At 40.6% G+C, this 23,260-nt stretch overlaps 1 protein-coding gene across 5 annotated transcripts in view; it reads left to right on the top strand.

Moving 5' to 3' along the window:
- The window catches only part of RAVER2 (ribonucleoprotein, PTB binding 2), a 55,331-nt gene that overhangs the window by 6,275 nt on the left and 25,796 nt on the right, over positions 1-23,260 (top strand). For all 5 annotated transcript variants that reach the window (XM_084852297.1, XM_084852299.1, XM_084852300.1 and 2 more), the window contains exons 2-4: positions 12,683-12,749; positions 16,629-17,098; positions 20,102-20,293. In XM_084852297.1, the coding sequence (XP_084708423.1) occupies positions 12,683-12,749; positions 16,629-17,098; positions 20,102-20,293 (729 nt within the window). The remainder of the gene's footprint in view (positions 1-12,682; positions 12,750-16,628; positions 17,099-20,101; positions 20,294-23,260) is intronic.

Genomic DNA, 23,260 nt, shown 5'->3' with positions numbered 1-23,260 from the left:
ATAGGATAGTGCATAAGATTGCACTGTAAGATTACTAATTCAAAGGTGAACATATTTGCTTGGAATCGAGTCCCACTGAATTCAGTTGGGTGAATCCTTGGGTATATGTGCATAGGATTGTTGCCTTAAAATGTAGAACAGCGACAAAATATTCCCATCCCTAAATGGGAAGAGGCACACTCCCTAAAAGAAGTGTACGTGTTCAGGCTCCACTCAGCCTGAAACAGGAGTCTTGTAATGCTGTTCAGACTTTCTGTGTGTGTGGTGGGGAGGGGGAGTTTAAGGTAGGGAGAAATGGAAAAGGACACTTAAGGTGTAATCCTCTGCAAGTTTAGGTAGGAAAAAGGCCTACAGCTCTGAGCATGGCTCAGCTACCATGGCTCAGCCACCTGCTGGGGGTTGTAGCCCCCCCTTTTTTTGTCTACATGCATAGGATTGCACCCTTAACTTCTTTTGCACCCTTCTTTTACACCCACCCTGGACTTTTCCTACTGTGATATATAGCAGTGGAGGACACCTACTAGCTCTGAACCTGAGGATTTTATTGCCATTTATCTAGGGTGGTGGTCTTTCTGGGCATGGAAGAGGTGAAAGGTGTCCTTTTATTTTTTTCTTCCTACTGAAACTTTCCTGTATAGTGCAGGGAAGAGACCTTAGAAACTGTTGCATAGTAGCTAAGGGACTGAACTACAAATCAGGAATCTCAGTTTTGTTATGAACTCAACTATATGGTGTTAGGCAAGCCATTCTCTTAACCACAGACCACCGCCCCCCATCTGCAATATGGGGAATAATATTGACACCTTGCAGAGCACGTGCAAAACCACTTCTGTATAGGAGGCTGAATTGCCCCCCACTGGGCCCTCCGTAGGCCAGATGATGTCAGTGGGCATGGCCATGCCCGCTGACATCATCACTTTGGCAACAACTATTTTACCTTTCTCCATGCTGAGAGAGGCACAGAGTTCTAAGCCTCTCTCAGTATGAAGAAAGAGACTTGGCCGGCACAGCTACTCGTTCCAGTACCAGCTGAGTCCCTGGCTTTGTGTGGCATGCATGGTCCCTGTAGGGCAGAGCTTTCCAAACTTTTCGTGTTGGTGACGCACTTTTTAGACATGCATCATTTCGTGACACGGTAACTTGGTTTTACTAGCAAACCGGAGGTTAAACTAACCCGTTATAAGAGATACGGACACATACATAAATTGTAATAACGAAATGTATGGGGATACAACATATCTCATGAAAACCTTTCATTTATATTTTTAAAAATATATGATTTGTAAGATAATAACATACATTGTTGTCATTTATGAGTAACAGTATGTAAATGTGTGCAAGAATTTTAAAAAGTTGAATAACACCAATAACTACTTACCATTTCCAGGTCCAGGTAGGAGCTCAGCTGCAAAAACACATGAAGTAGAGAAGCAAAAGTCCAACAAAAATGGTGTAAATATATATGTCTCACTACAAGGCTATACTGCTGTAAATATTTGCAATGCCTATGTCCAGAGTCCAGTTCCAGCACTCTCCGGTGGTACACTGCCAGTGGGTGGTTAATCCACAATTACAGCAGAGTAAAAATAAAAATAAATGGCAGAAATCAACTGAGCTCTGTTCCGACTGGCCAAGATGACGGACGGCCTGCTCGGTGCAGTCCCAGGTGGTGTTTCCACCTGTGTGTTACTTTGGCCTGGCCGCGCGGCAGTGCGGTGCAGAAGTCCACAAAGGGCACGCCCGAAACCACGCAGGGCTGGTGGCCGCTGCCACTTCTCCACGCCGGTGTCGGCCGAGCTCTGCTCCCAGGGCAGTGCCTCCCTTCCCCTCTCTTCGCCCCGCGCCTCTACCTTTCTGGGGAGCGCAGGCTCGAAGCTCCTCGCCTGCCCAGCGCAGCCCTCCCTGCTCTGGGGGCGTCCAGCGGGCCGTTGTTCTCCCCCGCTGCCTTGCAGCCGCACCGAGGACGTGGGGAAGCCTCTCACCAGAGCTGATTGCAAATTGCTCAACTAATTGCTCTGCTAACTTCGAATTCTCCACACTCCTCGTGCAGCCAGCGTTACCACACTCCTCGCTGTACCGCTCCAACACCCCCAGTCACGTGCGTCCTGCATCAAGACGCCACATGATCCTAAAGCAGCTAATGTTAAAGCACCTAAGCCTTAGCAGCTAAGCTGCTTTAACATTAGCTGCTTTAGGAAGTTCCGGGGGCGGGACCAAGCGAAGCAAACGTGAGTAAGGGAACTCCGCGGTGCCCTTCCGCACAATTTTCACACGACACACCTACACACTACCGGCGACACACTAATGTGTCGCGACACACACTTTGGAAAGCTCTGCTGTAGGGGACAGTGAAAGAACTTGGCTGGTGCTAGGAAGAGTGTACGCTCCTCTCAGCACTGGCTGAGTCCCCAGGTTTGCACAGTGTGTGCAATCCCTATGGGGGCTGTGCATGTCACAAGAAAGAACTTGGCTGGCTCTGGCAAGGGTGGCCACTTCTCCCAGTGCTGGCTGAGGCCCTGTTTGGACATAACGGTGGTGTCCAGCAGCAAAACATGTGCTTGTTAACCCATGAATTGTGGGGATGCGCACTGCACTCAAGGCATTTCCTGTTTGCATTAACAACCCTTGAATGCCACCTTCATGGGTTGTTTCTGTGATGTCTGAACCAGAGCACTTTGGGTTGTTCATGGGTTTAAACAGCCCCAAGTTAACCCAAGGACAAGCTGTGGGTTAGCTTGGGGTTGTTTAACACACAAACAGCCCCAAGTGCCCCTATTCAGATGTCAGGGCATTCGAGGGTATTTAATGCAGATCGGAAGAGGCTCATGTGCGATGCGCATCTCCACAATTCATGGGTTAATTAACCCATGATTTGCCATTGGATGCTGCCATGACATCCGAATAGGGTCAATGTCTCCAGATTTGGGCACTGCATATTGGCTTTTTTATGTTCAATTTATTTTCTAATGATGCCCAAGATAGAATTTGCCTATATCACAGCAACCACACACTGACCAGGTTCATACAATCATGGAAGAAAAATAAGCCACGGTGGCTTATTTTCCCCCAGTGATCACGCAAACCTGCCTACTGGGTCAGCATTTTCATTGAGCTATCCACCATAACCCTAAGATTTCTTTCTTGATCAGTCATCAGCAGCTTGGATCCCATCAGCATATACGTGAAGTTGTGTGACTTTTTGCCTCACTGTGCATCCCTTTATACTTGCTTACAATGGAGTGCATTTGCCATTTTAATGCTTATTCTCCCAGTTTGGAAAGTTCCTTTGGGGGTTCTTCATAATCCCTTTTTGTTGTAACCATCTTAAATAACTTGGTATCATCAGCAAACCTGGCCACCCCACTGATCAGTCCTAATTCCAGATCATTTATGAACAAGCGAAAAAGCACTGGTCCCAATAGGCTTCCACTGTCTGCCCATCTTCTGGTTCTTTTAGACTCACCCCACCCCCATCCCCAGGGCAGAAGTGAGAGCTGCTCATAGAAAAGAGATGAGAAATACAGGGTGTTAATGTAGCTGTGAATAGGCAGCAGTGTGTTTCCCTTCTCCCCCAAACCTCACAAAGTAGCATCAAAGACAGGAGCTTTTATCTATGGTGTTCAGTGTGGATCTGGTATTCTACTATTTCTTATCTGTGTAGACTCAATTGCCATAAAAAAATTAACTCCTGAAAGCTCACAGCTGAGACTGATAGGTACTCAGCTACTCATGTTCACTGTATGGAAAAACACCATAATATGCTTTTGAAGCTGAAGCTGAAGTGTCAAGTGATTCGTATTTTATAAGTTGTAATTATTTTGGAGATATGTTTACTGAGAGTTTTACAGTCATACAGATGTACATTTCTTGAATTTTGAAAATAACAAACATTTCTTACTTTAAAGTATTTTTTTATCTTGAGGAAGCATAGTTTTTAGTTCTAAAAGATGTTTCTCAAAATCAAAAAGATTTTTCTCAATTAGAAAAGTCATTTAGTTAAAAAAGGAAGAAACAGAAAACTTCTGAGAAAGCAGTAAAGTATTTGTCTTAGCAGCTGCTCCAATATGACTGTGTAAGTCTTTTCCTAGAAATGTTAAAGAGTAAGAGTGCATAAACTCTGGAAAGCAGAAACATCTGGCTTGTTTCAGGCACAATAGAAATCTGTGCATCGTGTTATTTTTTGTAAGTTATAATAATTCAAGTGGGCTTTATTTGGTACATAAGAAAAGGGAGCAAATGGGAAATGGATTAAAAAAAGAAAAGAAAAATGGTTCTCATTTGCTCATCTGTGAGAGCAGTTAGGTGAGTGACCACATGTGAGATAGCCTTCTCTGCAGTGGCCGCATGCCTGTGGAACAAGTTGCCATCAGAGGTCTGCCATGCTCCGTCATTGCAGACTTTTAAGAAGGCCTTGAAAGCATATTATTTTACTGTGGCCTTTCTCGTGATATGATTGCTGTTGTTGCTGGTACTGTCATTGGTGGTGCTGCTGGTTTTATTGTTGGCCTTTATTGTTTTTATTGCTATTTTACTGTGTTTATGTTTTTATCGCTTTTAATATTTTAACTGTTTTTATGTATTTTACTGCTGTAAGCTGCCTTGGGAGGGCTTCTGCACTGGAATGTGGCCAAGAAATATTTTCAATAAAGAAATAATAAATAAATCTGGAAATGGATTTGGAAATATATACCTGAAGCAATAATTATGCATGAATCCCAAGGAAGGTTTTTATAAATTGGACTGTAAGTGGTATTTGATCCCATGAAGATTAAACAGAATATACTTCAGAGTAAGTGATAAATGTTGGCTATGTGGATCTGCTAGAGGAGCAGTGGGCAATGTGTGCCCTCCATAGGCATTTGCACTCCCTGTCTGCATTCGCCTGGTGAAGAAAGCACCACTGAAAACACCACATAGCGAAAGCAGCCACAGCACCTATCCTAGGAAGCATTTCTATGGCATGTTCATGTCACCACGCTTACCACCTGTCCTCAGTAGTTGAGTAGGGAAGTGGAAGGAGGACTGGGAAAAGAAAAAAGAATAAAGAAAAAACAGGAAAAAGACAACTTAAGTAAGAAAATGTATTAAGAAAATATACAGAAAAGCAAAGACTAATACATCATTTTATTAATAAAAATACCCCATGGTGAAAATGAAGGGTTTTTGTTGTAGTAGTTTTGGACATGTGCCTCCTGATTAGTTGCCCAACAGAAAAAAGTTGCCCTGGACCCCACAGAAGTTTCCCCCCTCTGTGGTACAGCATGTATTTATAATATTTTTTGGTCACAACCCAAAATTAAAATTTACTGGATTTTTATCCCAGAATAAATAAAAATATGGGGATGATTTACCATTGGATCCATTGTTGGTTTTATTTAATGTTAAAGGGATAGTTCTTATAGAAGATATTGAAATGATTCTGCATTTGTTAATGGTGACTTGAATGGTTATCTCCTGTAGCTGGGAAAAATTAATTCTCCCTCAACTGAAGAGTAGATTTATAGGAGTTGAGACACTGCATATATGATTAAACAGACAATATAGTAAATGTTATGGGAGGGAGGCAGAAGGAGAGTAAGTTTACAGAAAAAAAGGTTTCTTTGTCTTATTTTTGAATAATAACAATGACTTTTACATATGCTGACAAACTTGGATTTCTTTTGCCAACCAGAATGATGGGGGTATGAAACCTCCACAACCACATATAACGATGTGGAAAAAACCTAATTAATACTTCCTAGCTCAATCTAGATCAGTAGCCCCCTCAAGAAGCGGTTTGGCCCTACAGTTTTAAATATCTGAATCATTATACACAGGTCATTGTTAAGTTATTTCTTGCTTGATGACAGTTGTATTTCTATGTTGTATTGTTGATGAAAAATAAATTTTAAAACTTTTCAAGATGCTTTAAATCCTTATATTATTGGACACAACTTAGGGAGCAATCCCATGGATTGCACTCCTGATAGACAGAGGGCTCCAAGTTCAGAGCCCTCCACCAATCCTATGCTGTTCCAGCAACAGCCAGCCAGGGTGAGAGGAGGACAGAGGCGATTTCACCTGTGTTCCTCCATTTAAAATACAAAAAATAGCTAGACTATCTAGCTGACTTTCTTTTCATGGGTGGCGAGGGGACTGGAGAGGCCATAGGATATTGTGTATTGTGGCCTCTCTCCTCTCCTCCCCTCCCCACCCACCAGCATGCAGCCTTTACTCCCTCTCTGATTTCTCTTTCGAGGTTACAGTTGCAATCTCATAACAGAAGTGTTCTGCAGCAGCTAGGAGGGGGTGGGGGAGGGAAGATCCATGATCGGATCTCTTGCTTCGTGCTCATAGCTTTGTCTGTGGGCGCAGAGGAGGAGATCTGCAGCAGCCTATAGTGCTCTCTCCATCAACTAATCATTTTAGAAATGACTTAAGATTAATTGAATGGAATTTTAGGACGCAGATGCTTATCTAATGTGTAAACTATTTAAATTGTAACTATCCTGATCACTATATAAATGGCTTTAAAAGACATTATAAATGAGTTAAAAAAATTTAAGGCGTTAGTTGATGGAACATAGAATTTGTATTGGTTTTGCATCTCTGCTTATTTAATGTAGTGTTGCAGGCTGCATTTTTCGTAATTAAGTGGTTTGCCTCAGAATTTGGGGGTCAGTTTTTCTTCCATTTCTGATTCCTTTTTATAGAAGACACTGCTGATTTAACTACCATTTATTATCTCATCCACCTAGGGAACTGAGGATGTGTGTATAGGTAATAAGTAATAGCCAAAGGCTGTGCTTAGCTTTGTTGGAAATAAACAAGAAAAGAGACTCCCTCATTGTAATATGGGATAACAAGAATTCTTATTACATACATCTGTCAGCAGAACTGGCTGATAAGGAGCTAAAACTGATCTACCATTTTTCTATCCTATTTAAGCTGTTATATTAGGATTTAAGTATAATTAGATCTCTTAAAGTCAAAGTCTATAAATAAACTTGTTACAAGGGACTTTGTATTAATGGTTGTTTGATCTGGCTGACAGTAGTGACCAGTAAGCTACAATTTGAAATTGAGAATTTGAGATTCCCTGAAAACTCCCATTACGCCAGCTAATGCTATTGGCACTGCACTATAAATTCCTTATGCTAGTGCAATGTAATCTACGTTCACACTCATGTTGCGTTGGATACTGCCCTGAAATCCCAGTGGATAGAGTGCTAGACTTAGATTGGGGAGACCAGGGTTAAAGTAACTCAGCCATGAAACCAATTGAGTTACCTTGGAGAACTTCCTGTATCTCAGTCCTGATCACAAAGTGGTTGTGAGGGTGAAAAATTAGATAGCTCTATGTGTACCTGGGGGCCGCGGTGGCTTAGTGGTTAAGACACTGAACTGCAGACCAGAAGGTCGGCAAGATAGCAGTTCGAGACCCGAGTGCCGCATGACGGAGTGAGCTCCCGTCTTCAGTCCCAGCTTCTGCCAACCTAGCAGTTCGAAAGCAAGAAATTGCAAGTAGATAAATAGGTACCACTTTGGCGGGAAAGGTAACAGCATTCCGTGCACCTCGGTGTTCAGTCATGCCGGCCACATGACCACGGAAGCATCTTCGGACAGCACTGGCTCTTCGGCTTAGAAATGGAGATGGGCACCACACCCTAGAGTCGGACATGACTGGTTGGGGACACCTTTACCTTTTTATGTGTACTTGACCTCCTTGGAAGAGTGATGGGATAAACATGATGGTTTCTGTGGTTCCCTGTTTCCTGTAGCATAGCAAGCAAGACACCAGTTTTGCTCCACAGCATATCTACCACTTTAGGATCAGGCTGGGAGATATAATTTCTGAATGCTCACTCTCTCTTATTTGGAGCTGTTGAAACAACAGTTAAAATCTGTAGTTTAGGAGTTCTGGACTCTGACAGCCCTATTTGCAAATGTGCAAACACTGCCAGGCTGCACAGCATTGTTTAAGTATATTATTAGTTCCCAGAAAGTATAATACAGTCTCCATTATTTAAAAATAGGCTTAGGACACAATCCTATACATGTTTAGACAGAAAATGCCCTACAAATCCCAGAATTCTGAGACAGCATGGCTGGCTGGTGAATGCCGGAAGTTGTAGGACTTTTTTCTGTCTAAACAGTCACAGGATTGCACCCTCAGTTGATTAGTTTACTGTGTGTGTGAATTATTCTTTAAAATATTATTTCATGAGTGTGAGCTGGGGATTGTTTATATTTGATGGACTAGTCCCAGGAGAATGATGTATTCTGACAAAAGTAGATTATATTTGTGTAAGTTTCAGATACACTTTCTACCATATCTTCTGTAAGTGAGAAATGTATCTTGTACAGAAAAAGATGCTTCTCTATAGTGGCTATTCGCTCCTTTTTGAGACAGTGACAGGAATAATATAACACTCAGAAATGGACCTTCCACTCATATCCCTATGACAGTTAGGATTCCCCTTCTGGTTACAATTGTATTCTCTTGCATGAACCAACCATTGGGCAGGTATGTTTGATTACTGAGTAGCAGCAGTAGCATAATATCAGTGTGTAGATAGTGTGAGAGCAGGATCATGTTTTATTAACATGGCATTTGACAGCTGTTAACCGATGAAATAAGAGACTGGTATCCAATCTGACTAAAAAGAATACACTTGATCCTTTTCAGATAAAACCCTGTTACCCATTCATTAAGCTATGTATATTGAATTAGCAGGTTGGCAAGATGGAAGTGTGCTGTGATATAAGAGACCTTTTAGAGTGGAGAGATTCACTATAACAAACTGAGTTTTATTAGAGCCCTATAAAATATTGTGTGTTGCCAAAAGGCACTTAACCAGGCTGCTTAGGGCCAAACTGCATGTTGCATTTTTAACCAACATGGTTAAAACTGACCATGTCTCTCTCTTTATAAAAAGTAACCATGGAGCCCCAGTCCAGATTGGGATTGTGGAAGAGGGAAGGGAGGTAATCTCCACACAGTTTTCTTGCCAAAAATATTCACACAAAGCTGCTATTTTGCCCTGAAGGTGCTATTTTGAGGGGCAAATAGCAACTTTTGAAGTGATTTTTGCCAGGAAATGGTTCAGAGGGAAAGGGCTAGATCCTCCTCTCGCATACTGCAGTCCTAATCTGGCTCAGGGGACTCTGCCATTTCTTTTTTCTAAAGAAAGAGACATGGCCAATTGCACATCACTTAAACATACTTTTAGCAAAATGTGTTTGGCCCTTTGTCATGTTGAAATTCTGACATGGGCCCATGCACACCAGACAGTTGAATGTGACCAGCAAACAGAGAAGACAGGTTGTGTCCACGAAAATGCTGGCCTCTCTTTGCAGAAAGTCTCTGCGGTTACCTCGGCCTCATTGGATGGCTTCCAGGACTGATCTCACCTCATTGTACTTTCACCTCATTCTGCTTTTTATGGTTTTATATCATATTGTGATTTTAAATAGTTGTGACCTGCTCTGAGTGATGCACAGGAACAAGAAAGGCAGGATATAAATACAATGAGGAGAGGCTAGATCAGGGAGTAAGTCTTTCCAGGCAACAGTGAAGAAGGAATACTTCTGTCAACACATACTCTTGCCCCAAGGCTAGATCTAGAGTCTGTGTTCTGCAGAAGGCTGCTTAAGTTGCTTGCCTTGGAGTTGACAAGAGAGAACTCCTTCCATGTAAACTGACTATTGGGCCTTCTTATCCTTACTCTGTGCTTTGCCTGAAGCAAGTGACAGTTTGGCAGTGCCAGCCAACCTCTTCAATGGGGGGGGGGGGCGTGGGAGTATACCACTTCAAAAGCTGATGAGCTTCAGTTAGTATCTGAAGAGCCAGCATTTTCCAAACAACTCTTGGCCTGTACCATTTCAGACTGTAGGTGGGATGGGAAATCACATTTGTAATGCATCCCTGCATTAAAAACTCCTTGCAAATAGGAATCAAGCGTAGTACTCGGCCATTCAAAATGAGGATCTCCCAGCTCAGTTTGAAGTGATGCAGTTCGTGCTTTCATATCATCATTCTGGCAGCATTCTTGCAACTCATTCTGCTGCATGTGAAAACCTAGCCTAAGCCTTGAAGTGGAAGCAGTTAACCCAACCATCAAATCAAATGCAAATAAACTTTAGTTAACAACACAGTATAAGGGGGTAAGAAATGAGAAAGCAACAGCTGGAAGTCATAATCAAGTAGGAAAAAAGATTAACAATGTTTGTATTATTAAAATAGATATCGATGAAATAGTCTTTGTGTTGCTTTTTATAATGATCAAGATCTCGTGATCTCTTCATGTGTCCTGAATTCCACTATTGTTGTTGTCCAGCCACTCCCCTGGGCTTGCTGATACAGTCCCTGTACTAAGGACCAGGTGTGCAGCCTCCTTATACCTATAACTCCTGGAAGGAAAAGTTTCTGTGAACTGCATTTCCCTTGCTGCCAGGAAGAAACCAGTTTAAACTGAGTCTCTCTGTATTGTGAGTGAACAAGCCTCTAACTCCAATAGGCTCAGCATATTCTTGCTTATTAAGAAAATCTCATGATCTTTCTAGAACTATCTTGATTTTACCAACCAGAGTATGATAACTATATACATTGTAAAAAGTAACCACTTCATAGTTTTTAAGTCCTAAACCCAATACTCAGTCAATAATAAGGTGCAGCATGAGCATAAATTATATAAACACAAAAAGCCTAGCATATCACAATAAATTGTCACACTGCATAAGCATATAAACATGAGGCATGGTAACAAAAACCATATGAGAAATATGACATGAATATAGAGAGAAGGAGCCAGCCCCACATCACTTTAATGTTTTTCTTCACTGATAAATTAATGGGCAGCATCCTTTCTTGTCAATACATTAGAGGATGTGGATGTAACAACCCTTGGAAAAAATGAGAAGCATTTAGCACCTGTGAAACAGGTGCTAGTTACTGTATTCCATAGGGATATGCACAGAACTGCCTAATTATAGAGGAGGGAAAATGCATTATAAGAGAAGTTAAGTTCATAGAAATGCTCAAAAATAATGTTCTCTAACTACATCTCTGTGGTCTTGTTTGCAATGGTGAAATGCATGGTTTCAGCATGCAGTCCTGATATTCTGCAAGCAAGATGTAAAATGCTGGTAGCAAAGAGGGATTGCCCTACAACCATAGATGTTTTTACAGCTAATTGGTATTGGTTTAGGGTGCAATCCTATGCATGTTTAGACAGAGAAAAGTCCTACAACTCCCAGCATTCCACTGTTGAGGTTGGTGTTTTATTTCTACAAACAACAAAGTAATGTATCTGGGTAATTGATTTCACTGTGGAGAGTAGTGGCTTAGTAATACAATACAGTAAACAAAAAAACAAACACATTGAATAAGTTTATTACATAATCTTTATCTAGCAACCCAGCATGCCAGTCTTGGGCAGATCTACGTTGCGCCCGCCATCACAATGAATTCGGTGTCCCGTCGGGTTAAACGCTCTTGCATTAAAACATGATTATTCACACTCACCCATTTTCCCCATTGCAGTGCTTCATCGAATGCGCAAGCTCGGTTCACGCTTGAGCACTGTACTGTTTTCCTGCGCATGCTTGTCTGATCTTGGATGCTAAGCGGGGTCGGCCCCGGTCAGTAGTTGGATGGGTGACCGCCTGGGAATCAGGCTTCCTGCATTGAGCAGGGGGTTGTTGTATCCCTTCAAATGAGACTAAGTTTTACCCCCTCCTATCCCCCGCTCTGGATTTTTTTTTAAATTAAGGCGCTATCCTCGCAGAATCAGGGCTTCTCCGCAAAGTTTTTTTTTCTAATTCAGGCTTGATCTTTGAAGATTTGAAGTTGTGAAGTTTGTGAAGCTTCACAACTTCGAATCTTCAAAGATCATGCCTGAATTAGAAAAAAAAACTTCACGAAGAAGCCGCGATTCTGCGAGGATAATGCCTTAATTAAAAAACACACACATCCGGAGCAGGGGATAGGAGGGGGTAAAACTTAATCTCATTTGAAGGGATGGAACAACCCCCTGCTCAGTGCAGGAAGCCTGATTCCCAGGTGGTGCCCATCCAACTCTGACTGGGGCCGACCCCGCTTAACTTCCGAGATCAGACAAGCGCACGCACATCCAGCCCTTTGCTTGTTGCTGAGGAAATGGGGGCTGCTGAGGAAGCTATGTGATCAGTAGCTGGAAGAAGATATGGGGCCGTCGAGAGCTGTGATTGGACAGGAGGGAAATACAAACACCACCATATATGGACAGGCGGGGAAGTGGACTACGACTGGATATGGTAGCGAAGGCAGAAAATCAGAGCACATTAAGGGGAAATACCGGGATAGTAGGATATTGAAAATGGGAGCACGGAAGTGGGAAATTCCGGTTCCAATTCGAGGCGGGTACTGCGCAGTGTGAAAGGGGGGCGGTGAAACCTCATTGGAAGCAAAGAAAGGCTGTAAGTGTAGATCCAGCCCTAGGCAGCTTTTTTCATACAACAAAAAGTAAGTATTATTTTATGAACTCTGCTTTTCAAAGGCTCGTATTTGCTATTGAAGTGAGTACTCACTCATATTCATTCCTAACTGATATTTGTTTGGTAGAATATCTTAGTAATAATTCTTAGAACATTTTCAAAACCTGAAATTAAAATCACCACTGCTTTGTGTTGCTGTTTGATGCATTGTTTCTTCTTCTTCTAGGAAATCCATGATTTATTAAAAGACTTTGAATTGAAATATTGTTATGTGGACAAAAATAAAAGAACAGGTAAGAACCAGGAATATGTGAATATATATATATATATATATATATATATATATATATTTAGATGTTTTGATGAAACCTACTTATGTTTTTGTAACTCATATGAAGTTAAATTCTGTCTGCAATGCACTAGTTGAGATATAATGCAAAACTAGGGTTTGGTGTTATGTAATTGGGCATTGAGCACACATTGAGTGTGCTCAATGAACTTGAGCACACTCCAGGAGAGAGCAGAGGACAGGAAGGCCTGGCATGCTATGGTCCATGTGGTCACGAAGAGTCGGACACGACTGAACAACAAATTGGGCTTTAAAGGACTCTCAAGCTGGCAATTTCCCTTTGTCTCTTCTCTACACCTTGATTCATTTTTTGTTTGTATAAACCATATTGTACCATTTTGTCTGAACTGGCAAACTGTGATTTGTGATGAGCTGAGAAGGTAGGTAGAGGAACTGTAGTGCGTGAAGAGAAGAAGGAAGAGAAACAAGAAGAAAAAGGAGGAGGTCTTTGCAGTCATCAGATGGAGCACTTCTGATGGTGTCACGTGCTCCTAAGGTTCGCCTCAGGAACACTTGCAAGAGAATGTTTAGTGTCACAGCACCCACCCTCTGGAACACATTACCAGATGTCATTAGAGAGACCCCCACAGCTCTGATGTTTAGACATTGTCTTAAGATCCATCTCTTCTCACAGGCTTTCCTTGAAGTGAGCTAGCTATGGTCTGCTATGGTGTGCAGTGTGTTGTATAGCTGCTGATTAGTATTTATTTATTATTGTGTAGTTTTAGGTTTTATTATTTTTTAATAGTAATGGCATTATATGTTTACTGCTTTGATAACTCTGTGGAAAGTGGTGTATACATCTGGGTAATAAATATAATATATAAAAAAGTATGCCAACCTGGAGTTTTTCAGTGCTCAATTCCATAGCATCAGACCATGGTTTGTCATGACATCATAGAAAGCCTAATTTGATTCAGTGGAGGAATGTTCTTGTATATTGAAACAAAAATTTTTGAAATTTCAAAATTAAAATGGTAGAGATAATGAAATTTGGGTTGTAAGAACTTTAATTTATAACCATTATATTTTCTATTCTGAGCTTCAAAGGAGTTGGCAAATGTTGGGAACCAATATTAAGTTTTCACATGATGCTTAATCTTCTAAGGACCAATTCACAAGTGCATGTTCATCATTCAGCTACTTCAGAACCCAGTGCTGACATGAATATGTGGAGCAGCCACGATGTCATCTCATAAACAACACTAGATATGCTTCATATATACAGCAGAGAGTCATCAAATGATGAAGCACTGAATGATAAACATGCTTATATGTATCAAGGCTTAGCCAACAAAGGATTTCCCAGTTTCTAAAATGATGAAAATAAAATACAAAGTCTTATATCAAGGGTAGACAACCTTTTTGGGTCATGGGCACATTTGGCCATTTCAGAAACTCCACAAAATGTTTTCCATGGGGGCATGGCAAAGGACAACTAACCTGCCCAAGAGACAGGTTACTTGTCCTTTCCCACATACAAAACAGAGGTGAGGTCTGAGCCCCAACACACTAACCAACTCCTTTGAACACACAGTTTTCAGCACCAACAGAAACTTACTTCAAATCCCAGCTGCTTGTAAGAGAATGTGTTGATTAAAAAAAAATGTGTTGATTAAAAAGAAAAAAAGTGGGATGCACAGTTCCTGAGTTGTTTGATGCAACATGAGAACCTGGAATTCAGGGTTGTTGAGGAACAAATCTCTATGTAAGCATGGAACACTAAGCTTAAGATGCAACAGTGTTGGGGGCGATGTAAGTTAACTTCACAAACTTCTAGGTCAGTAGTAGTTTCAGTACCCCATCTAGATAAGAGGAGTTAATGATTCCGTAGGCATCATATGTTTGTTTTAAATCTCACTACTGACCACCACTATGTCTTCCTAGGATGTGTCACTTAGCATTTTATTTGCTTTATTAATAGGAGATAGAGTGTAGCATTATCACACATTCTGGTTGGTCACTGGCTATCTGTTACAATAAGAGGTCACTGAAATTTCACTCCTTGAGAGAATTGCTGTTTGTGTTTGATTACAAACTTTATTGCAAAGAAAGGCTTATTGTAAGAAAGCCCTAGTGGGTCTAGTTTCTAGACCAAAGCCTTAATGATACAATGGGGCTGTTCACACAACATGAGAACTCGCTGTGGGTTGCTGCTTGGGGCTTGTCATGTTATGCAAACCTGGCGAACATGGTTATGCAAGGGTTAAACAACCCCCATAAAACCCATGGTCTGTTTTAGTATTATGTTTAACCCTCTTATAACACCTGCTTGCACAGCATGACAACCCTCGAGTGGGGGTTGAATATGTAACGTGGTGCCCCTGAATGTCATGGCTCAAATAACTCACAATAAGCCATGCCGTGTCATCCAAACACAGCCTGAGGGTTAGATGAAGTCATATGCGCGCATGTGTGCATGTTTAATTGGTATGAGATGTTCACAGCTATAGCAGAGTTAAAACTGGTTTTTAAAAACTGTGACTGTTTATAATTTATTTAGTAAACCTCTTAGACTTGAGGATAATGTAACCTCTGATTATTCAGGCTTGAAAGAAAATGTTAACATTCCTGATTCTCAGTGGCATTATCTTACCACTCAGTTTCACTTCTGCTTGAGTTCTGGTGTTCAGTAGAAACAGATGATTAATAGGCAATCTAGAATAAAAGATGTTTTCTCCTTTAAACAGTAATCTTGCAACCAGAGCTTCCTGGAACTGAATTTCAGGAAAAGGCTCTATTGAAATTTGATATGTCAGCAATATCTTTAAAAGGTTACTGTATGCTGGGCAGCCCAGCCACCACCTAGCCACATCATGGCATTTTTTGATAAAGCATCATGGGGAAAGAAAAGAGTGACTTATGGAAATGAATAGGCACATCCCATGTTACTTTAGATTTTATTTAGAATTACACAGCTGTGTTTTGCTTGAGCTGTTAATTGCACTGCTAATAATCTTTAAAGTTTGCCTTTGGGGATTAAAGACTTTGAATAGAATGTTATTTTATTAAAGTAAGCTTTGCTTGATCATAAAGTGTCATTTTATAAAACTGAGAACTTTTTATGTGATTGGCTAAGGATGCTGGCACCTTGTATTATATCCAATGCAGCGTTCATGCAAGGAAAATTGCAGCCCCCTTTGCCTCCCACACCAAGAGCTTCTCTTGAGGGTCAAGGGGCTATGAGCAAAGGCCTGGGGTTTTAGGATGGGGGACTCCAGTAGGAGGGATGTATCAGGGAATTCCAGCAGAGACAGTTCGTGGAAGTGGAGCTCCCACTTCTTGATGAGACAAGGGACTACCATTATAAATTTTAAATCTTTACTTTGATCCAGAGTTAAGAAAAATATAAGCTATGACGTATCAGTTTTACATTTTATGCCATCTATTCTTTCTGTATATACTCCTCCTGGGACATCACAAAAGTAACTTCACATAAGACATTCTTGTGCTTTTCTTGCTCCAAGACTTCTCCATCAAGCTAGCACTGTTGCTGAAGATGAATTGTGGTAGAGATTGACCAGGTTCAGATGACATGCTGCGGCTCATTGTGAGTTTTTTTAACCCATGGTGAGCTGCAGCGGTCATGGGCTTCAGGTTGCATATTCAACCCCTGCTCGTGGCTTACCATGTGTGAACCTGGGAAACATGGGTTATGCAAAGGCATAACCCATGGTCTGTTTTAGGGTTGCTGGATTTGCACATAACAAGCCCCAAGGAGTGGTTGCATATGCAACCTGGTGCCTGTCGTGCTGCAGTGGGCTGTTATGTTGTGCAAACAACCCCAATAAGTAAATATTTTGCTTATTTTGCTGTCTTTCAGCTTTTGTAACTCTACTAAATGGGGAACAAGCTCAGAATGCAATACGGCTGTTTCACCAACACTCCCTTCGAGGAAGAGATATATCAGTACAGCTTCAGCCAACTGATGCCCTGCTTTGCATTACCAATTTGCCTACTTCCTATACGTTACAAGAGTTTGAAGAGTTGGTGCGACCCTATGGCAATGTTGAAAGGCACTTCTTGATTTATAGTGAAATCACGGGTCATTCAAAGGGCTATGGTTTTGTGGAATACATGAAAAAGGATTCTGCAGCTAAGGCTAGATTGGACCTTCTAGGAAAACAGTTAGGTGGTAATGTCCTCTTTGCTCAGTGGATGGATGTTAACCAGTTAACTCCAGAACTCATTCATTCAAAGTGCCTTTGTGTGGAAAACCTCCCTATAGACTATACTGATGCAGAGGATCTGGTGCAAACTTTCTCAAGTAACTATAAACCTGTGTTCTACCAGGTATGTAGAAATTTATGTCTTTGAAAGTCAAAAGCAGACTTTATGGTTTGACTACACTATTTACATGTATTTTCTATTGTTTGATTTGCAACTTCATATATTCAATCTAGTGACTGATTATACTTTGTTTGTGACTTCTGTTCCAGAAGTAGTATAAAGGTTTTATTAGGTTTGGCTCTGGTTGGCCTATGTTAGTCACCTGGAAATTATGTAAACGGCCATCTGGAAGACTGCCCTGCATAAGTTAGTTATCCTCAACATTTACAGAATTTCTGTTGTAGAGAGCAGCCTTGTGAGGATTTTTAAACCTTCACTTATAAATCTAGGGCCTCTGATTGGGGTGGGAGGATAAGAGAAATATAATAAATCTCCTTTAATATATCAAACTATTATAGCTGTAGAACCCAAAATCTGAATTTAGAAATAATTACTAGTACAGACAACCTGCCATCTGAAGCTAACACTTCATGCATCTGACACAGACTGTCATCCATGAAAGCTTATGTGACAGTATATCTGCTAGACTTTAAGGTGCTGCAAAACTTTTTTTTTTTTTGCTACAGTAGACTAACATGGCTATCCTTCTGGAAGCTGGAAAAGACCACAAGTACATTGTCTGTTCTGAAGTGGCTGGATTTTAAAAACATTATAATTATTTATTTTAAAAACATGTATCCCATCTATTTCCCTGAAAGGGAGCTTAAGGCAACAAACAGACATTCAACAATATTTAAAACAATCGTAACACAAATTAATACCCAACAATAAAAGTTTATAAGAATAGTGGTTAGTGATAAGACCTAAACACATACACAAAGGCTATTAAAAGTTTTAAGCAAATACTGTCTTTAAAAGACATGTTTTTCATACTGCCTAAAATAGATGGACAATGTTTTGGGTCCTATAGGCATATTTGGCAATTTGAGAAACTGTCCTTGACACCACCACAACATGGCTGCCATGGGAGGCATGGCTAGTCACAAAAGACAAGTAAGCTGCCAAGAGACTGAATACAAAGCAGAGTAGGGGTCTGAGCTCAACACACTAAACAACTCCTATGAACCCACCTTTCTCCTTTTTTTCTTTTCTTTTTTCTTTGGCATTCTTTTTCTTGGCGGCTGAGTGCAATGCATAGGAAAGCCTCAGCCTGCAGCTGCCCACCTTCTTCATTTCCTATGAATGTCTTTGAGCCACACATGTGGCCCAGAGGCACTCATGGGAAATTAAGATGGCAGCAGCTGGAGGCCCTCACTTTGCTTTGAAGTGATCCCACCTGCCAATAAGAAAATGTATTATTATTTTTAAAAGAACAAGTGGTAGGGTTGGATATGACAACAGGCATCAGAAAAGGTGCCTGAGGGCTCACTTGTGCCTGGGCACATTGCTGCCTACCTCCGCCATTGCTGCCTACCTCCGCCAAAGTACTAGGCTATATGGATGAATGGCCTAATTCCCATACAAGGCAGTTTCATATGTTCACATGTCCCTGTGTGTTTAGAGAGGTATTGAAGACTTTTCTTATTCCCAGACTCCTTTGTTTAAATTAGTTGTATTTCCTTCTGTTCAGGTATGCTGGAAATATATTTGTCTTAGACTTTTCTTTCAGTTGTGGGCTATGTTTGGTCACAGATGTTATTTTTCTAAACATTATTCCAATGTTGTTTAAACATAGTTCACAAAAACCCTGTACTGCTTCCTCAGTGTTTGACTTGTAGCAATATTATTGTCTGAGGATATATGGAGATGTTATTTTTTGTTGTATCTTTTTCATTAGTATCTTTCTTATGGATACATTTTAGGAGCATTCTGGTTGCTAGGCATTATTTTGTGGGAATCTTTATTTCGATAGGGTTTGCACAGGTGGATTAGACCTATTTATGTTTTTATATTGTTCCAGAGTGATTCCATAGAACAGAATGAACAGCTGCTGCATGTTTATCAAAGGGCAAAAGCTCTCAGTTGGCACGAAATGGGCCCTGATGAGCTCTGTATTTCCTGTGGGGGTTACTTGAGCAGATACAGAATAACTTTATATCTTCTGAAAACGTCCTATAAGTAAATTGGTATGACACAGTCAACTAGGGACCAGCAACATCTGTATAAATATTGCCTGTTTAGCTGTCTTTATATGTTAATTCTGTTACTCAGCATTGCAACATTGGGTGGACCACTGTATCAAACAAGTAATCCCTGCTTTTTGCTAGTTGATTAGATAATCACATCATAGTGATGCGATCTACGTCTGTTTTAGCGAATGCTTATGTGACAGTAAAGGCCACTGAAATAAATGAAACGTAATGGTAGTGATCCAGAAGAATGCATGTGTCCAAATGTTTGACATGCATTATTTTCCCCTTCTTTCCCTCTCACCTACTGAAATGCAAACAGGGTGTTTAAAAAGCAGCCTCTGGTGTGTTGGGAAGTCTGCTGTAATACTGTAAAAGAAGCTAAAAACTCTTCCTTGGATGGGTATAAAGCATATAGTTTCCTATATATCTGCCAGTAACTGAGGTGTTAAGACTAATCAGCTAGGATTTCATTAAATTTCACAAATGTCTCAACTGCTATTTTTCATATGAGTTTTAAAAACATATATTTGAAATAGTTAGTATTTGTTTACCATATCTGAAAATAATTAACTTTCTTTCCAGTGGTAAAGGAAAAATGTGCCCATGACTGAAAACTAATTCTTAGTTTAATTCTGTCTCTTAATGCTCCATAAAATAACTGACAAATTTATTTCATAGCTCAGGTTCTTCATGAGATTAGATGGCAGGGCAGTAGTAATTCAAGTACAGTGCAGCATGGCTGTTATCTGCAAAATATTTGTGTGTGAAATTTAGCTTGATGGAGGAGTGATCTGTAATGTTAATTTAGTCTTGGAAATGCTAAATAGTTTGCACAGGCCATTCATGTTTAGTGGCTGGGATGACAGAGTGATGTTTCAAAACAGTAACATAAAAGTATGTGTTTTATTCATTGTGTTGTGAAATGTCCCTACAGCTTGCTCAGGATGAAGATAGCTCTGTTGGCGGCTTTGCAGTCATTGAGTATGAAACAGCAGAGCAGGCAGAGGAAGTACAGCAAGGCACAGATGGACTGACTATCAAAGAGAAGAGAGTGCATGTCTCTTACTGTGCTCCTGGAGCTCCAGGGCGCAGTACTCTTGCCGCACTTATAGCAGCACAACGCATGGTAAGGAGTTTCTTGCCACCAAAGGAAACATGTGAAAAATGCATTTATGTACTGCACAGACACAACCGTGTGATATACTGATATGTTTGTTGTTACTTTTGGGTACAGCAGGAAGAAATTGAAATAACTGTTCTAAAATATATTTTGTGTCAAGCGAATTGATTCTGTAAATAACAATTATGTTGTGACTTGTCGATATGTAAGACTTATTCTACTCATACAAATAATTGTAGTCCTTGCCGAATTTTCTATGAGCCAAGACTATAGATCACTCCTGAAATATTCAATGGCATCTGTATCTGTCCTCAGAATGTTCTTCTTGCTGGATTGGGATTAGCTACTAAATTATCTCAGTCCTTTGTCTAGCTAAGAATCAAAGACCAGAGAAATGGGAACTAAGCTTTGCTTGAAAGAGTCTGGAAGGTTTGTTTCTGTAAGACAGCTGTGTCATTTTAAAAAAAGGCACTGATAGTAGGCATATTAGTGACACATTTTGGTGTACAATAAGGAGAGGAGTAAATATTTAAAAATAAATGTCAAGGTATGTGGATGTGGCTTAGTTTCATTGTTTAGGAGTGAAGCTTTTATGACCTGCATGTCATATGAGATTGTTTCTCAGAAACAATGTGATGGAATAGTTCTTCCACACACTTTGTACACTGGTACTAACTGAAATGTGCAAAATGCACATGTACTGTTCTCCCTTCCTCTTAAGAAGAAAACATAACGCTCCAGTTCAAAAGTGCTGAATTAAAAACAAAACAGTACAATGATGTGGAAGAAAGAAAACTAAGTTTTCTAAAAAGTGTCTGAGTCAGTGGGACTGGTAACTGGTAAGTTATGAGTAACATAATCTGACCTAGTAAAACACTTTAGAATTCTACTATTTTTGCCTTTGAATATTTTTATTGATTCTGTGGGTTGCTATATAGTTAGTTTAGCCCATTGGTTAAGGCTTTTCTTAGACTAGTTTTGAGTGCCTTATACATTCCAGGCCCAAATGGTAAAATACTATCTGAGATCACAATGACTGATATTTTATCAGCTTTCACAACGCATTTAATTAGGACAGTCTGCTCAATTTGTTGTTCTATATGTGAGACTGCACAGAAATGACAAACTAAAAAAAGAAATAGGTTGTTTACTTGTGAATATTCTTGAAGTGGTGTGTTTAGTAAGCACGTGTCTTCACAAACATGTAGGAAGAAAGTCAGACCATGAAGCACATAGTCTTCGATGTCTATACACTAATGCCCAGAGTATGGGAAACAAACAGAACCAACTTGAACTCTTAATACAGGAGGGAAATTATGACTTGATAGGTGTAACTCAGACTTGGTGGGATGACTCTCATGACTCTTGTTCAAAAAGAACAGGAGGAACAGAAAGGGAGGTGGGGTTGCACTACATGTTAAAAATACATATCTCTGCACAGAAATGCAGGAGGATGAGCTTGGTAGCCCCATCAAGAGCATCTGGGTTAAAATAAATGGAGCAATGAATAAAAGGAACATGGTGGTCGGAGTCTACTATCGGCCACCCAATCAAGGATAAGACAAGGATGAAACTTTTGAAAAGCAAATAGCCAATGTTTCCAGGAAGCATGATGCAGTAGTAATGGGGGACTTCAATTTCCCTGATATTTGTTGGGAGACAAATTCTGCAAAACTTGGCCCCTCTAGGAAATTCTTGACTTGTAGGAGGATAACTTCCTCCTACAGAAAGTAGAGGAAGGAACTAGAGGATTGGCTATCCTTGACTTGATCCTAACCAACAGACATGACTTAGTGGATAAAGTGACAGTTACAGGAACTCTGGGGGAAAGCAACCATGTTATACTTGAGTTCTTGGTTCTAAAGGAAGCAAAAGCTGAGTGTAGCCAAACCCATACCCTGGATTTTAGGGAAGCTGATTTTAATAAACTCTGAACAATGATCAGTAAGGTCCCATGGCAAGCAACTCTAATGAGAAAAGGAGTCCAGGATGGGTGGGAGTTTTTAAAAAAGGAAATTCTAAAGGCACAATTACAAACAGTTCCAACAAGAAAAAAAGGTGGAAGACAACAGAAGCAGCCAACGTGGCTTCACAAAAAGATTAGAGATGACCTGAAAACAAAAAAGGACACATATAGGAAATAGAAAGAAGGCCAAGCAACAAAGGAAGAGTATAGGCAGGTAGCTCAGAATTGCAGGGATGGTGTCAGGAAAGCTAAAGCTGAGAACGAGCTGAGGTCAGCGATGGCTGCTAAAAGCAACAAAAAAGCTTTCTTCAGCTACGTGCATAGTAAAAGACAGAGGAAAGAAAGGTGGTTCACCTATTAAATAAGGATGGCAAAGTGATAACAGATGACAAAGAAAAGGCAGTGGTGCTCAATTCCTACTTTGGCTCAGTCTTCTCCCAAAAGAGGGTTTATGAGCCCCCTGACAAAGGCGAAGTACAGGCTGAAGGGACAGGATTGCAGCTTGAGATCGATGGGCATAGGGTCAAGGAACACCTAATTACTTTGAATGAGTTCAAATCTCCAGGGCCAGATGAACTGAACCCTAGAGTAATAAAGGAACTGGCAGAAGAACTCTCAGAACCACTGTCTATTCTCTTTGAGAAATCATGGAGGACGGGTGGAGTGCCAGATGACTGGAGGAGGGCTAACGTTGTCCCTATCTTCAAAAAGGGTAAAAGGGAGGAACCTGGGAACTACGGACCAGTCAGTCTGACATCAATCCATGGGAAAATTCTGGAGCAGATGATAAAGCAATCCATCTGTAAGCACCTTGAAAACAATGCAGTGATTACTTGAAGCCAACATGGATTTGTCAAGAACAAACCCTGCCAGACAAATCTGATCTCATTTTTTGATCAAGTAACTGCCTTGTGGACTGTGGGAATGCTGTGAACATAATATACCTCAACTTCAGCAAAGCTTTCGACAAAGTGCCCCATGAGATCCTGATGAGCAAACTAGCTCAA

Source organism: Heloderma suspectum, chromosome 4 (assembly GCF_057233095.1).
Source record: "Heloderma suspectum isolate Gila_16-S chromosome 4, 16-S_ref, whole genome shotgun sequence".
Taxonomy (NCBI): domain Eukaryota; kingdom Metazoa; phylum Chordata; class Lepidosauria; order Squamata; family Helodermatidae; genus Heloderma; species Heloderma suspectum.
Note: the sequence above shows the minus strand (reverse complement) of the source record. Positions and strands in the feature narration are given on the sequence as shown.